Source organism: Electrophorus electricus, chromosome 11 (assembly GCF_041902795.1).
Source record: "Electrophorus electricus isolate QZ-2024a chromosome 11, ASM4190279v1, whole genome shotgun sequence".
NCBI classification, from domain to species: Eukaryota; Metazoa; Chordata; class Actinopteri; order Gymnotiformes; family Gymnotidae; genus Electrophorus; species Electrophorus electricus.
In genome coordinates this window covers 21,088,232-21,102,500 of record NC_137507.1, presented here as the reverse complement: position 1 = coordinate 21,102,500, position 14,269 = coordinate 21,088,232, and the positions used below count along the sequence as shown (strand labels likewise).

At 38.8% G+C, this 14,269-nt stretch overlaps 1 protein-coding gene across 7 annotated transcripts in view; it reads right to left on the bottom strand.

Annotated features, from left to right (window-relative positions):
- urb1 (URB1 ribosome biogenesis homolog) overlaps positions 1-13,851 on the bottom strand; it is a 52,504-nt gene extending 38,653 nt beyond the window's left edge. For 4 of the 7 annotated variants that reach the window (XM_027025917.3, XM_027025920.3, XM_035528305.2 and 1 more), the window contains exons 1-10: positions 13,639-13,851; positions 12,385-12,524; positions 11,898-12,049; positions 8,103-8,232; positions 7,758-7,854; positions 7,567-7,652; positions 7,325-7,450; positions 7,125-7,252; positions 4,404-4,599; positions 4,167-4,304 (exon numbers count right to left, since the gene is read on the bottom strand). In XM_027025917.3, coding sequence (XP_026881718.2) covers positions 4,167-4,304; positions 4,404-4,599; positions 7,125-7,252; positions 7,325-7,450; positions 7,567-7,652; positions 7,758-7,854; positions 8,103-8,232; positions 11,898-12,049; positions 12,385-12,524; positions 13,639-13,771 — 1,326 coding nt within the window. In that variant the 5' untranslated portion in view covers positions 13,772-13,851. Of the gene's footprint in view, positions 1-4,166; positions 4,305-4,403; positions 4,600-7,124; positions 7,253-7,324; positions 7,451-7,566; positions 7,653-7,757; positions 7,855-8,102; positions 8,233-11,385; positions 11,420-11,897; positions 12,050-12,384; positions 12,525-13,638 lie in introns of those variants that run through there. The other 3 variants (XM_027025918.3, XM_027025919.3, XM_081723663.1) reach the window with 2 other exon arrangements.
- Positions 13,852-14,269: the final 418 nt, after the last annotated feature.

Below are 14,269 nucleotides of genomic sequence, written 5' to 3'. Positions count from 1 at the left end.
CAGAAAGTGCGGGAAAAGAAGGCGGCCATAGGGCTTGGTTCGCCAACAAGACCGGCGATAATTGGCAGTGTTACACTGCCGCCAAGCGGGAAGCCGAGAGAGCGGTGGCTGCAGCCCAGGCCAAACATTATCGAGAGCTCTGCGAGCAGCTGGACACGCGGGAAGGTGAAAAGAACATTTAAAGACTGGCGAAAGCATATACGAGGGCAGTGCATGACTTTGAGCACTATATGTGCATGAAGGATAAGAACAGTCAGCGACTGCAGGATAAGGAGGAAATCCTCAGCAGGTGGCGTAAACACTTTGACGAGATCTCAAACATCAAATTCTCACATCTCCCAATTCCGAAAGGTCTGCCCTATCTGGACCAGTGCCTCAGATTGTAACTGAGGAGGTGACCGGGTCTGTTGGAAGTTTGAAGAACCAGAAGGCCCCGGGCCGACCACCGAAAGACTGGTCTACGAGCATCACCTTCACCTTCACCTACAAGCAGTCTTCAAGAATACGGGGGACCCATCACTATGTTCCAACTACTGGTCAAAACGCCTGCTCTTGCACACGATGAAAATTTTCAAATGCCTGCTCGACCAACGCTTGTGCAACATCATCCAGATCAGTGTCAACAAGTGCTACTTCGTGAAAGGCTGTGGAACAACTGACGTGATCATCGCAGCTTGCCAGTTAATGGAGAAGCACCGCAAGAAAAACAGGCCACTACATGCCATCTTTCTCGACTTGGAGAAAGCCTTCAATCACGTATCCCATCAGCTTATTTGGTATGCACTCCATAACCACAGCATGCCTGATGAATTTGTCAGCCGGGTCAAAGTCCTTTCTGTGAATACCAGCAGTCGGGTGAGGTATGCAGCTGGAACATCAGATTCCGAGTGAACATTGGCGTTCACCAGCGTTCTGCACTGTCGCCGCTGCTGTTCATTCTTATCATGGACACCAACACGGGATCTTCAGGGCACGCCCTGGCTCAGGTAGTCGCTCCAGGCTTGCACCTGGCGCTGCAGCTCCTCTCGGGTGGTGGTTGCAAATATGACATCGTCGGCGTAAAGCAGCAACCGCCTGAGCCAGTTCAGGCTGCGCCCCATATTTGGAAACAATTCCCGGCGTGGGCTCGATCCAGGTAAATGCTGACAACCTGAAGAAACCGGACACATTTCGGTACCTTGGCTCCATCTTACAGAGCAACATGGCGAGTGTCAGTGCGACATGGCTGCGGTGGAAGGAAGTTACCAGTGTCCTGTGTGATAAGCGAATTCCCATGCGCCTGAAAATCTTCCAGACTGTTGTCTGGTCCATTGCACTCTATGGATCAGAATGCTGGCCGATGAGAGCGGCGTCTCCATGCAATGGAGATGTGCATGGCTCGCTGGAGACTGGGTGTATCCCTCCGTGACCATATTACCAACAATATGATCTGACGACAATCCAGCATTGTGCCCATTGAGGTGAAAGTGAGAGAGGGATGTCTGTTCTGGTTTGGCCATGTTCGACATGCAGTTCTGGATAATGTTGCTATTGCTATTGCTATTGCTGGCGCTAACAGTATGTCATTAATAGGTTTTTCCAGCAAAATATTAATAAGTTAGTAATAAATTATTTTAAAAATGTCTTGCCTCAGTTCTCTCATCAGATTTCTATTTGAATATTGTAATATTTAACATACGATGATCTCTCCTCAGCAGTCTTCAATGAATGCTATGAATTCTATATTATGTACGGAAACAAATTTGCGGCACAAACCTCAACCACTGATATCGAAATACAACTTATGTTGTTCTTTTCACAGGGCAGTTTACAGACTTAAAAGTTGGTGTTTGGATGACTGAGATACCAATAGTTTAGGTCCTCAATTTTTCAAAATAAGTGTGTGTGTGTGTGTGTGTGTATATATATATATCTCCAAAAAGACTTATTGACTATTGCTGGGAAATAGATGCAATTTGTTATTAATGTCTGTTTTCAATAGGTTTCCAAATATGCACATAGCTGGTGTTGGATGGACATTAAGTCATAAAAGTTCTGAATGTTTTTGGTGACATTTCTATAACTGACTGATGGGTGGACATGCACACATTAAATAGAACTATCAAGCATGTGAAGATTAGAGTGTACATACATCTGGGCAATCCTATGATGGGTAGTATGTTCTATGAATTCTTTTATACTAAATTAGCTGTATATTGGAGTTTGTAAACATTAGAAATCAGAAATCAAATCCAAAAATTCTTGTAAATTGTAATTATAGGATAAGATGCAAAATATCCTATGCCAATGCAATAAACCTTCACACAGGCCAAGCCCAATTTGTTCATACCAGCAACCACATCACAAGCTCTTCTCAGGGGTCATCAGATAGTCACCTCACTTTGCCAGTTTTTCATTGAATTAAGCCCAGGACACCTCCAGAAGGCTTAACAACTCCTCCAAGCTCACGTTTAATCTGTTTAGCCACATGTCCAAATATAAACCCAAAGTGGCCTCCCTGGCGGATAAAGTCGTAAACAACCACACTGGCACCATTAATGTGTACTGATTGCCACCAGTTCCACATGGATTTTACCCAATACATCACCAAGCATTCCCCCAACATCACAAATCCATACTGGTCTCCGTGGTGACTAACACCACTTGCACCATTAATGCATACTTGTTGCCACCACGGGCCACGGGCCTGTTGCACAACACAAGGACATGACAACACCCCACTCACATACCCAGTATTCTACGTTCCCAAAACATCAAACGCATCAGTCATTCCAACTTTTTATTATATTGCCAAAACTAGTCTGCACTCTCCTTATTCACAACCACTGACCAGCGCTTTCAGCTACTACTGATTACGCCTTCACAGCTACCCTCAAGTTTACAGCCTCTAAATCTTGGATCTAGCAGACTTGGCTTAATTTGGTAATACCCTAGATACTACTTATATTTCTGTTATGGTTCAGTAAAGCTTGAATGAATGTTGAAATTCTGTTTTTGAAATATGCATGGGTTGATTGGAAAGGGTCAATTCTAACTTGAAACCTAATCTTTAATTCAATCCTACTTACCTTTTAACCAACAAGTAGGCCCCATTATTCAGTTATTCATCTTAAACAACATTCAACAAAATGCTCATATTTGCTCCTTTTTAAAATGTTTAATCCTTTTAGAATTTTAAGTGCACAAAAGATTCTAACTAAAGTAGTCTTCCATTTTTACATAGTATTCATTAAGCGTGAATACAAACGTGTTCATGCATGGAACTGTAAAAATAGGCACGTTGCTTAATATCCATGTCAGGTAACCTCTACATATCTGCTAAATAACAGCTTATACATTAATAAAATCAGCTCTGAGGGCAGCTGTGCCTTGGTGGCAGAATGAACCCAAGTGATTTAGACCCTTGCTGTTATAACAGTGGTACTCCTGCTCATGTGTGGCATGATATTAACCACCCTTTTATCCTAAAGTGTTTTGAACAGATACTATGGTTTCTAATCACGTGTTCTAATGACCATGTAAAAGTTTGCTTTTTGGACATGAAAGGTATGTTTAGAGTGAATGCTTCAGTTCCGCTGACTGCTGCTGGTAGTAAATCTTGGTCCAATAGCTTAAATTGTGTTCATTTTGCCTCCAAAAGCTTCCTTCAGAACAGCTTTGAAGAGTTCTGTGATTCCGGACATGAGCTCTCTCTTGAAGGCCCTAGCATCAACCAACAAAAGCAATCCAGAAATTGCTATCCATCAAATAGACTTACAGGCCAAATTATAAGAACTCCTGGGACGGAGACCTAATCTGTGTTTAGAAGCAAGTCACATCTGTAAAAGCCTGAAGTAAAAGGGCATAAATGTTGATTAATGTCTGTCTTTAGTTACCCCTCAAGTGAAAAACATCTCTGACGAATGGAAGTTGTATAGTTAATAAGTTCTCTCCCCCCCCCCCCCCCCACTAGGATTTTTCTGCATGTTCCTGCATATTTTAAATCAATGGCGCAGGTGTTCTTTGGTAAGGTGCACTCTCTGTTGAACCCTGTTAAAGCATATTATTAAGTAACTACTGCCAATTATTTAAACAACTAATATAAATGGTATGTAGATATAGTACAAGAGTGAAGAATGGCATTGGGTCCTTTTAGTGTAAGGAGTTCAATGTGGCTGCTGGCTTACACTGAGACCCTGAATGAAGAAGGCCTTGTTGCAGACTGGAGGAAGAGATGTAATTAGAACCATACTGAGCAGGTGGGAAGCAGGCACCATCTCTTTCAAATGGAATACCATGGATATCTCTGGCTGTGCTTGATAAATCTATGAGAGAAGACATAAAAACAAAAAGGAGTTACTGTACATGTTTTATGTAACACTACTACAGAATTAAGTGACATATCCAGCTGGTATGGAACTTACTTTTTTCAGCAGTGCAATGCTATCCAGCCAAGCTCCTTTCATGCGTGGTATAAAGGAGAATTGTGTTTCTCGGAAGTATCGAGTCAGAATATCAGGGTTACACTTCAGAATGCTGACAAGCAGATCAGCCACAAGTTCATCCTCTGTAGCTTGCTTAAGGTTCACAACAAACTGCAGTAGGACAATGTTCCCAGCCCTGAAAACAAATGAGCAAATGTTTAAGGCAAAAAAACCCCCCAAAAAACAAAAAAAACTGCAAAGAACAAATAAATATGAAGATTCTAACAATTCTACATTATAGATCCTAGTTTTGGCCCAGTTTACAATCAACATTGAGATCCATACCATTATGCATTGATTGCATGTCTTAGTGGTGTGCAGGGTGCATATATTCAGTGTACTCCAAGTATTCAGACCCCATTATTACACTTTATAGTGCTGTACTTTATTTTGAATGAATAAAATCGCCATTTTTATACATCAATCTACACTTAAGCACCCATAAAACCAAATGACAATGTTTTTAGAGAGAGTTCTGAAAATGAAAAATCGAAATCTCATTTACAAAAGTATTCAGACCTAACAGTTTCAAATTGCAAAAACAAACAAACAAACAAATCATCAGGACAGGGCTTTTTAAAGTCCTAATTTGGCAATTAACTATACAAGGTTTATTCATTATGATCTGTATCAGTATATAAAATTGTACTGTACAATAATTGTTAATATATTTTTGTGTGTATATACACACACACACACACACACACACACACACACACACATATATATATATATATATATATATATAGATATAGATATATATGTGGGGTGGTTGCCTTCAGCCTTCATTACAGTCAGTCATCAAAAGTCATAATTAAGTACTTGCTAATTGCAAAAACGTTATATCTGTAGATTCAAGACAGCAGTAATCACAAATCAGAGGTTCAAAGGTGCTAAAAGTTCTTGATAATTTAGTTTGCACATGGTTTTCTAAAGTAAATAGGATTCTTTGGCTTTTTGGTACCTATAAAGGCATAAATGTGCGTTTCTTGAGCGGTTTGGAAAATAATGATAATATTATTCTGAGTGTATTGCAGTGAATCCTAACACTTATTTTAAATTGATTAAATTCACTGAGCTATAGCATCCAAATCATCCAATACATAACAAGCAAGCTAAGGAAATATTTTATCAAGTACTTTAACCATAAAAACTAGATCCCCTCCCACTTCTTTAGCACTTTTAAGCTCCAATTAGTGATGGCTAGAGGAACAAGCTGTTGTCAAGTATACCCGCCTAATTAGATGTAATTTTAGATTATTCATTCAGGATCAATAATATGGAAAAGAAGGTCTTATAATGGATAATTGCTGGAATTGCATTAATTGTAACAATACAAAACCATTTCAACAGACCTGCAATTTTATCTACTGATTCAGTCTCACAATACGTAAATCTTAATGCAGAAATAACTTATAAATGTATAAATCATAAATACATAATTTGGACTTCAATGAGCCAAGACTAAAATTCACAATATTTGTTTCATAGGCTAGGGACACACCAACTGATGAACTAATGCCAAGTGCAAGCTAACCATCACCCCTTGTTGCTTTGACGTATTTACACTTCAACACCGCAAACAGACTAGACTTAATGAGACACACACGCAAAGTACCGGTCAAAAATTTGGACACACCTACTTTCTTCATTTTCTATATTTTAGGAAAATCATTAGGAAAAGTGAAGATATCGGAACATGATTATGCCAAGTTTAACAAAAACTTTCAGATTTTAGATTCCTCAAAGTAGCCACCACTTGCTTGATGACAGCTTTGCATGCTCTTAGCATTCTGTTAAGCAGCCTCTATGATGCCTTGAAGAAATTCTCATGCTGAGCTTGTAGGATGAGAGACTAACATTCTGAATGAAAACTTTTTGCTGGGGGGGTGCTTAACATTTACATAAATTATAAATATTTTATATGCATTTTTACTTCCAAATTCAACTCAATCCATATGTAGACAATAGACTTTCACTGTTTACAGCACTCAAACTTTTGCCTAAGAACACTGCCATGAATAAGAAATGGTATCAAAACATCCACCAAGAGCAACTTCTCCCAATGATCCAGGAGCAATTTGGTGATGAACAATGCTTTTTCCAGCATGACGAAACACCATGACACAAGGCAAAAGTGATAACCAAGTGGCTCGGTGAACAAAACATTGAAATTGAGTCCATGGCCAGGAAACTCCCCAAATCTCAATCCCATTGAGAACCTGTGGTCAATCCTCATAAAGAGGGTGGACAAACAAAAACACACAAACTGTGATCAACTCCAAGTACTGATTAGGCAAGAATGGGTTGTCATCAGTCAAGACTTTGCTCAGAAACTGACCTTCACCTTGCCAAGGCGAATTGCAGAAGTCTTTAAAAAAAGGGTCAACACTTTAAATATCACGTGTTTGCTTAAACTAGATGCATTTGTCAGTAAAACATTTTTAAAAACTTATGAAATGCTTGTAATTGTACTACACTATACCATATAAACATCTGACAAAAGAAAAAAAGCAGTGTGGATGGTAAAAATATGATTGATTATTCTGTGTCTATTATTAGTCAAAAGACAGAGATCTTAGCCCCACTATCTTAGGAATGTTTTGTGCTTTAAGCCTTTAAAGAGCTGTGTAGCTCAGAGCTGTTGTATGTCCCACTCACCTCCCAGATGTACCCAGACTTGGGTCATGGAAGCTGATACCATGTTTGCGAGAGCAGCAGAGGTCAAGAAGAAAGTTATGAACCAACTCTCTCACAAAGACCCTACCACCTTCCTGTTCATCCATAACCTAACAAAACAAAATCATGATTAGCAATATGAAAGGGACAAAGGTTATGATTGTTCATTAGATTTTAACTACCTCGCTATGATCAGTAGTGACATCAACAATCCCATTCCATCTGTAGAGAGAAGCGATGTGCGCTAGAGTGGAAGCATTGAAGAGACGCACTTTCTGCGTTTTGCTAATCGCTGTATTTTGTACAAGCTGCAGGTCAACAGAAAAGTTAGGTTAAAAAACTATTTAAAAATAAACAAAAACACCACATATGCAATCTGTATGTTATGTATGGCACACAACTTTGAAACTGTAAAAATGCTTACTTTAGTCTGTAACGTAGACAGAATCAGATTGACAATTGATATTCGGTCTTCTTTCAGTCCAGTGCAAAATATATCTGTTAGAAAGTCTAAACATCAAGAAATTTAAAAAAATATATAAAAAAATTAATAAATAAATTCCTGATGTGTGTTCATAAAACACGATATCCAAACCTATTAAAAGGTAACATTACCTCTGGTGTCCACCACATGTCCTACAGTCGAGCTGTCTCCATACATTAGAAAAGAGAGTGCAAACTGAATGTACGCCATGCGAATATCTGGCCGGCCCTTCAGATAAGAAACATTTATATGCCATTACTAAAAGTGCTGCAAGACTTCTACTACAATGAAGATCACCAACATGGCAGAACGCCGTTTCAAACTATATTTGGAATGACTATATTGCAACACTACAGGGACATTAACATCCATAACATGCAGCACTGGTGTATGTGTGCCAGGAATACCGATTCACACGTCTGCAACTTAAATAGAAAAGGAGCAGAGGATTCAGAAAATCCACGAAAAGAGCTTACAGTACTGTCTCTGCGGCGAGCAAGACTGCTGAGAGTTTTGCTGAAGACCAAACTGCTGAAAATCTCTCTTGCAGCATCCGCACCCTGTGATACCATCGCAGCCAGCAAGCAGAGGCACTGCCGAACAAATCTACACACAAATTATTGGATTAATATTTGCACAGTATTTTGCATTGTTTATGCTTCAGAAATAAGAAATCCTTTCCCTTGGTTATTTAATATTTAAATGGTGAAATAACATTTTGGTTACAGTACATTCTGATTACAATTGTATATTTTGGCTCCTAGTTTCTTTTAATTGCAGGGAAGTAAAGAACATCTTTTGTTTAAAAACCTATTCAAGAAATGTGCTTTTTTTTTTCTCCTACACTTGAAAAATACAATCCCCCCCACCAAATTTAGTTTGTTATTGCCAAAGCAATAATTTATTTCAGATCTTCACGACCTATGGAATAGCACTAGAAAACGAAGCAGCTCATCGCGGTCTTTCATTGGATGTTTTGGATGTTGAAGGGCAACTTGTATTTGTGTCATAGCCTATGTGCTGAAACAAATTGACCATGCTGGTAATTTTGATTGCAACTTACATACTTTACACTTTATATTAATCGATCTGACTGTTCATACCAATTCTGTATCAGTCATCCCCATAGCATGTCATGGTTCCCATGTTATGCAAAATTTATTTTTATTTTAATTTCTGCCTCTTCTTTTGTCTCATGTTTCCTATATCCTCACCCTTCACCCAGCTCGCCATAATCTGCATACTTGTACCTTGTCTTCCTGTCTTGTTTTGTCAGTCATTGTAATTACCTCCATATTTTGCTTTGTATCTCCATGGTCAAGTGCTTTTTGGCTATGCATCTTTAACGGTTAACCTTAATTCAGCACATAGATTATCATGTTTAGACCAAATCCATTGCTCACCACGCGTACCCTGCCTCAGCTTGCTTCATGTTACAATATAACTAAAGTGATCGTTCCACCTGCCTTTTCTATGAGCTCATTTTTCTGCAAACTGCTGCCTGTTTTCACTGTTTTTTTGTTTTTTTGCAGTTTTGATGACATTTTGAAAAATATTAATTCAAATTAAACAAATGAATGGTGAAAATTGCCCAGCACTACTCTGCAATTATACCAAGCTACCAATGAAGATTAAATATAAAGTCTGTTGGATTTCTTGTTAGCATTTCAGCAATGAGGAGTAATAGAAAATGTTGATAACTGGTAATAAATAACTGAGGTCAATAAAAAAAATAGTACGATATGAAAACAAAAAATAAAAAACTTAGCGTGTAACATAACCAAAATGGCAGTCTTAAGTTAAATATACATTTAATCTATTGCATGTGCACATAGGGCAAGCCCCAGTTTGGAACTTGTTAATACCCTATATTGCCAAAAGTATTCACTCACCCTTCCAAATCATTTAATTCAGGTATTCCACTCACTTCCATGGCCACAGGTGTATAAAACCAAGCACCTATGCATGCAGACTGCTCCTACAAACATATGTGAAAGAATGGGTCGCTCTCAAGAGCACAGTGAATTCCAGCATGCTACCATGACAGGACACCACCTCTGCAACAAGTCCAGTCGTGAAATTTCCTTGCTACTAAATAATCCAGAGTCAACTATGAGTCATATTATAACAAAGTGGAAGCGACTGGCAATGACAGCAACTCAGCCACAAAGTGGTAGTCCACATAAAATGGACTGGGGCGGGGTTAGCAGATGCTGAAGTGCGTATTGCGCAGAGGTTGGCAACTTTCTGTAGAGAGTCAATCGCTACAGACCTTCAAACTTCATGTGGCCTTGAGATTAGCTCAAGAACCGTGTGTAGAGCTTCCTGGAATGGGTTTCCATGGTTGAGCAGCTGCATCCAAGCCTTACATCACCAAGTGCAATGCAAAGTGTCAGATGCAGTGGTGTAAAGCACACCGTCACTGGACTCTAGAGCAGTGGAGACATGTTCTCTGGAGTGACGACTCACGTTTCTCCACCTGGCAATCCAATGGACGAGTCTGGGTTTGGCAGATGCAGGAGAACGATACTGCATTGTCTGACTGCATTGTGCGAAGTTTAAAGTTTGGTGGAGGGGGATTATGGTGTGGGGTTGTTTTTCAGGAGTTTGGCTTGGCCCCTTAGTTCCAGTGAAAGGAACTGTTAATGCTTCAGCATACCAAGAGATTTTGGACAATTTCATGCTCCCAACTTTGTGGGAACATTTTGGGGATGGCCCCTTCCTGTTCCAACATGACTGTGCACCACTGGACAAAGCAAGATCCATAAAGACATGGATGAGCAAGTTTGGTGTGGAAGAACTTGACTAGCCTGCACAGACTCCTGACCTCAACATCACTGTCTGACCTCACAAATACACTTCTGGAAGAATTCCCATAAACACACTCCTAAACCTTGTGGAAAGCCTTCCCAGAAGAGTTGAAGCTGTTATAGCTGCAAAGGGTTGGCCGGCATCATATTAAAGCCTATGGATTAAGATTGTGAGGTCACTCAAGTTCATATGGGTGCGAAGGCAGACGAGCAAATACTTTTGGCAATATACTGTATGCACACTTTTCTACATTGTAATCATGACATGTTCTTTAAAGGCTTACATGCATATATATACACACACACACACACACACACACACACACACACACACACACTTTAAATCAACCTCATTCAAAAGATGTGGTCTCCTACAAATGCCACAAAGCCTTTGTACAATACATTGAAGGCTTACATTATACCCAAGATATAGTTAGGTTGAAACATAAAAGGCAACATTTTATATTTTATTTATGCCTTAGTTTTGGGATGCATGTATATACACCTTTCTTTTTAAATTATATTCCAATTAAAGTTTTGTTTTTACATTCAGAAAATGTGTTCTTTAAAACCAGAATGTAATATACTTGTTCCCATTAAGAGTAAATGAAACACCATTTTTTCTTTTGTGTTTGTACTCTTGTTCTTTAATAATGCAAAATATTTATTATTTATTGTCTGTGTATGACTATGTATGTGACAAATAAACCAAACTTGAACTTGAAAATTAAATTACTAAAATATTCCATTACTGCAGCCCTAGTTGGGTCTAGACTAGTATTATGATTGGTAGGCAGGCTTTACTTAGAGGGTGGACAAAGAATGTGCCCTGAACTATGAGTGGGTAGTTGAGATTGAGAGAGAGGCAGCATTTGAAAAGACAATATAAACAGGCAATTGGCAAAGAGAACTTGGATGTATATTTGATAAAATGGAGCAGGTACTCAACCTTTCTGAAAGTCAGGATGCTTTAGATGTGTCCTCTGGAAGGGACGCATATTTTATTTCATTTTGCTTCACTAACTTGGTTCTAGGCTGTTTTGGTATCTATGGCCTAAGCAATGCACTGTTAAAATACTGAAACATTGTGATTTTGTTTTATATAAAATTGACGGTTGTGTTACAGTAAGGAGATTGTTATTTATTTGGTGGATATAAGAGGGAGGGTCTTGGGATGTCTGTGTATTGGGTAAACTGATACATTTAAGATATGTCAAAAATGTTAATCACAAAAATGAAGTCAAGACAATTATGAAAATGCTAATAAACAGTAACTTAACTCCACTGGCCAACATACCTCTTATAGGCATGCTTAGTATTTAAAGAGTAAAAAATAAATCATTCCAGTGTAGTGGTCCACCGCTACACCACATCTAGCAGTTAAGTAGCTTGAATCTTCACTATTACACCTTTAACAGTGCTCCATAAATTGTGATAAGTGATGAAAGTAATGAAACTTACTGATAATTCACTGAATATAAAGAAGATTTAAGCAGCTTCATATTTGCTGAGACAGTTTTCTTCACAACAGCGGAGCCAACCACGCGGAAATGAGAAAGATCACTCGCTGTCCGCAGCAGAATTTGCTCTAAACTCTGGAATATCAGCATCAGCTGGACAAAGGGAAAAATAAACATGCCATATGCAGGCCTGGAGAACTGGCAAGCAGCCCAAAACATAAAAGCTAATTAAAACAAGTAACCTTTGCTAGAATTTGCTGCTAATATACAGTTTAAGACGCATCTCTTAGTTCTGGGACTAAGTTGTACTGATAATGGACAGAGATTGCAAAAATAATTCAAAGAACTCAATATTAAATGCAATTTTTTGAGTAATTAATGGGCAAAATTCAGACATGGCTAAGTATCATTTCTAAAACCATAATGTAGGACCGTTACTATAAACATCCAGGAAAGCTTACTAAAAATTTATCAATTTTTCTGGTTACCTCAGCCTCAGAAGTGTTATCTCCGTCAAGTAATGACACTATTTCTGCACATTCAGCTGAGATTTTTATGTAGCCCTCAACCACATCATAAAGGTTGTCGCATGGGAGTTTTTTTGCAGTTTTTATGAAGGTTTCCAAACCTAGAAGATGAGAAATAATGCAAGAATATAAAAGCATGTTATGTTTGCTCTGCTTATAGATAAAAACCCTAACTAAATTATCTTGAAACTTAAATCTAAATGATCGTCCATCAGACAAGCAGAAGCTTGTAAAACAAATGTGTCTTGTAGGGGGATTACAGACAAAGCTCCCATCTCAAAAAATGTTTGTACTCCTTATCGCTTGTTCTAACTGTATGATTACTGTTAAATTTATTTTGCACGCATGTATCCAATAATATGTAATTAATCGTTAATTGCGCTAGTGTGGGTAGCTCACGTTAGCTTGTCCAATGATGCCTCTTCGCAACGTAACCCTTATCACTGATCTACAAAAGATAACGCTATGCAACTAAGATGTGTGTACATTTTACTGGAATTTTACATTGCTAGCTAGTTTAAATTACTTTTCGGTTTTCTAACATTCCAATGTACAAACAGTAGGGGCCTAACCCGAACGATTACTATTAGTCCACAGAGTAGCGTTACGCAAGGTACACTCGCTACGAAAAGTATGGCTAGAAATTAGGAGACTCGTCGAATAGTTGCGCTTTCTAGTATACCCTCAACATATTTCTAGCTGAGAATATAAAATTATATTTCTATAAGTAGCTAGTTACGGTATGTAGTTAGCTAGCTAGCTAGCTTTCAAGTTTGGTGTTGGTAGCTACATGTAATTCGTTCTCAACGCGTCGTTGTTTTGTCCCATTTATTTAGCTCTTTTCTTCAAGGTTAGTACAGTCCTATCCTATTGCCCATTTAAGATGACTAAATGTAAAAGCAAAAATTACGTTGGGTCCGTTATAGTCATGTCAACAGTACATGTTCGGCAATATAGCTAGCTAGCAACCGCCCTCCCATCACCAACGCTACCAAACGAGTGGAACTGCATGTGAAGTGCTTTTAGACTATAGGACGAGTAACTCAAGATGAGGATCAACTGTTTAGTAGGTACCTAACTACATTTTGCGCCACACGTTTTGCTAAAATACTAACTACAAAAGCCAATAAATTCAGGACTGTCGACGTGTGGCTAGCTTACTTGCTAGCTATCAAAACGCTGTTCAGGCTACCACTTTTCAGATAAGATATTTACCTTTAAAGGCTTTGCTGGGATTCTTTAGCATAGCTTTAAAAACAGTGCCATTAAACTCATCTTCATTTAATCTCGGCTTTTTTGCTGACATGAGCAACTCAGAAGAACCGGCTTTTTGGCGTTTATTTGCCATGTTTTAAACTCCTCCGAGGATAGCCCACGAACCATAACACACGTGTTTCCTGACTAATGTTTTTCCAGCGTCACGAAAGCAGCCCCAAAAAGCCAGTTCAAGTATGGTGGCTGGAATGTGTCAAACGTAGCACGTTCATTTGTACGTCACTTTATTTCCGGAAAGCGAAACTACAGTGTCCGGAAAGGCCACATGCGCTATGTTTTACAAAGGCGATACAAATTCATGAATGCTATAGAAATTCAGAAAACACTTCCATCTTAGTCTGAAACCAGTTAAGGCTTCTAACAAAAGTTGGATCTTCTGTCGTAGTCTTTCAGTAGGGATTATTAACATTTTAACAAATTATCATTGGTTTTCTTTCAATTTGCAGGTATTCTCAAAGTCTTCGAATGAGGCAGCTGGACCTCATGGATGATGCAAGAAGCATAACTCACAAAAATGGCATCAGAGATGAGAAAAGTATGTAGGCCTATCAGTAATCTGTCTGGTACAAAC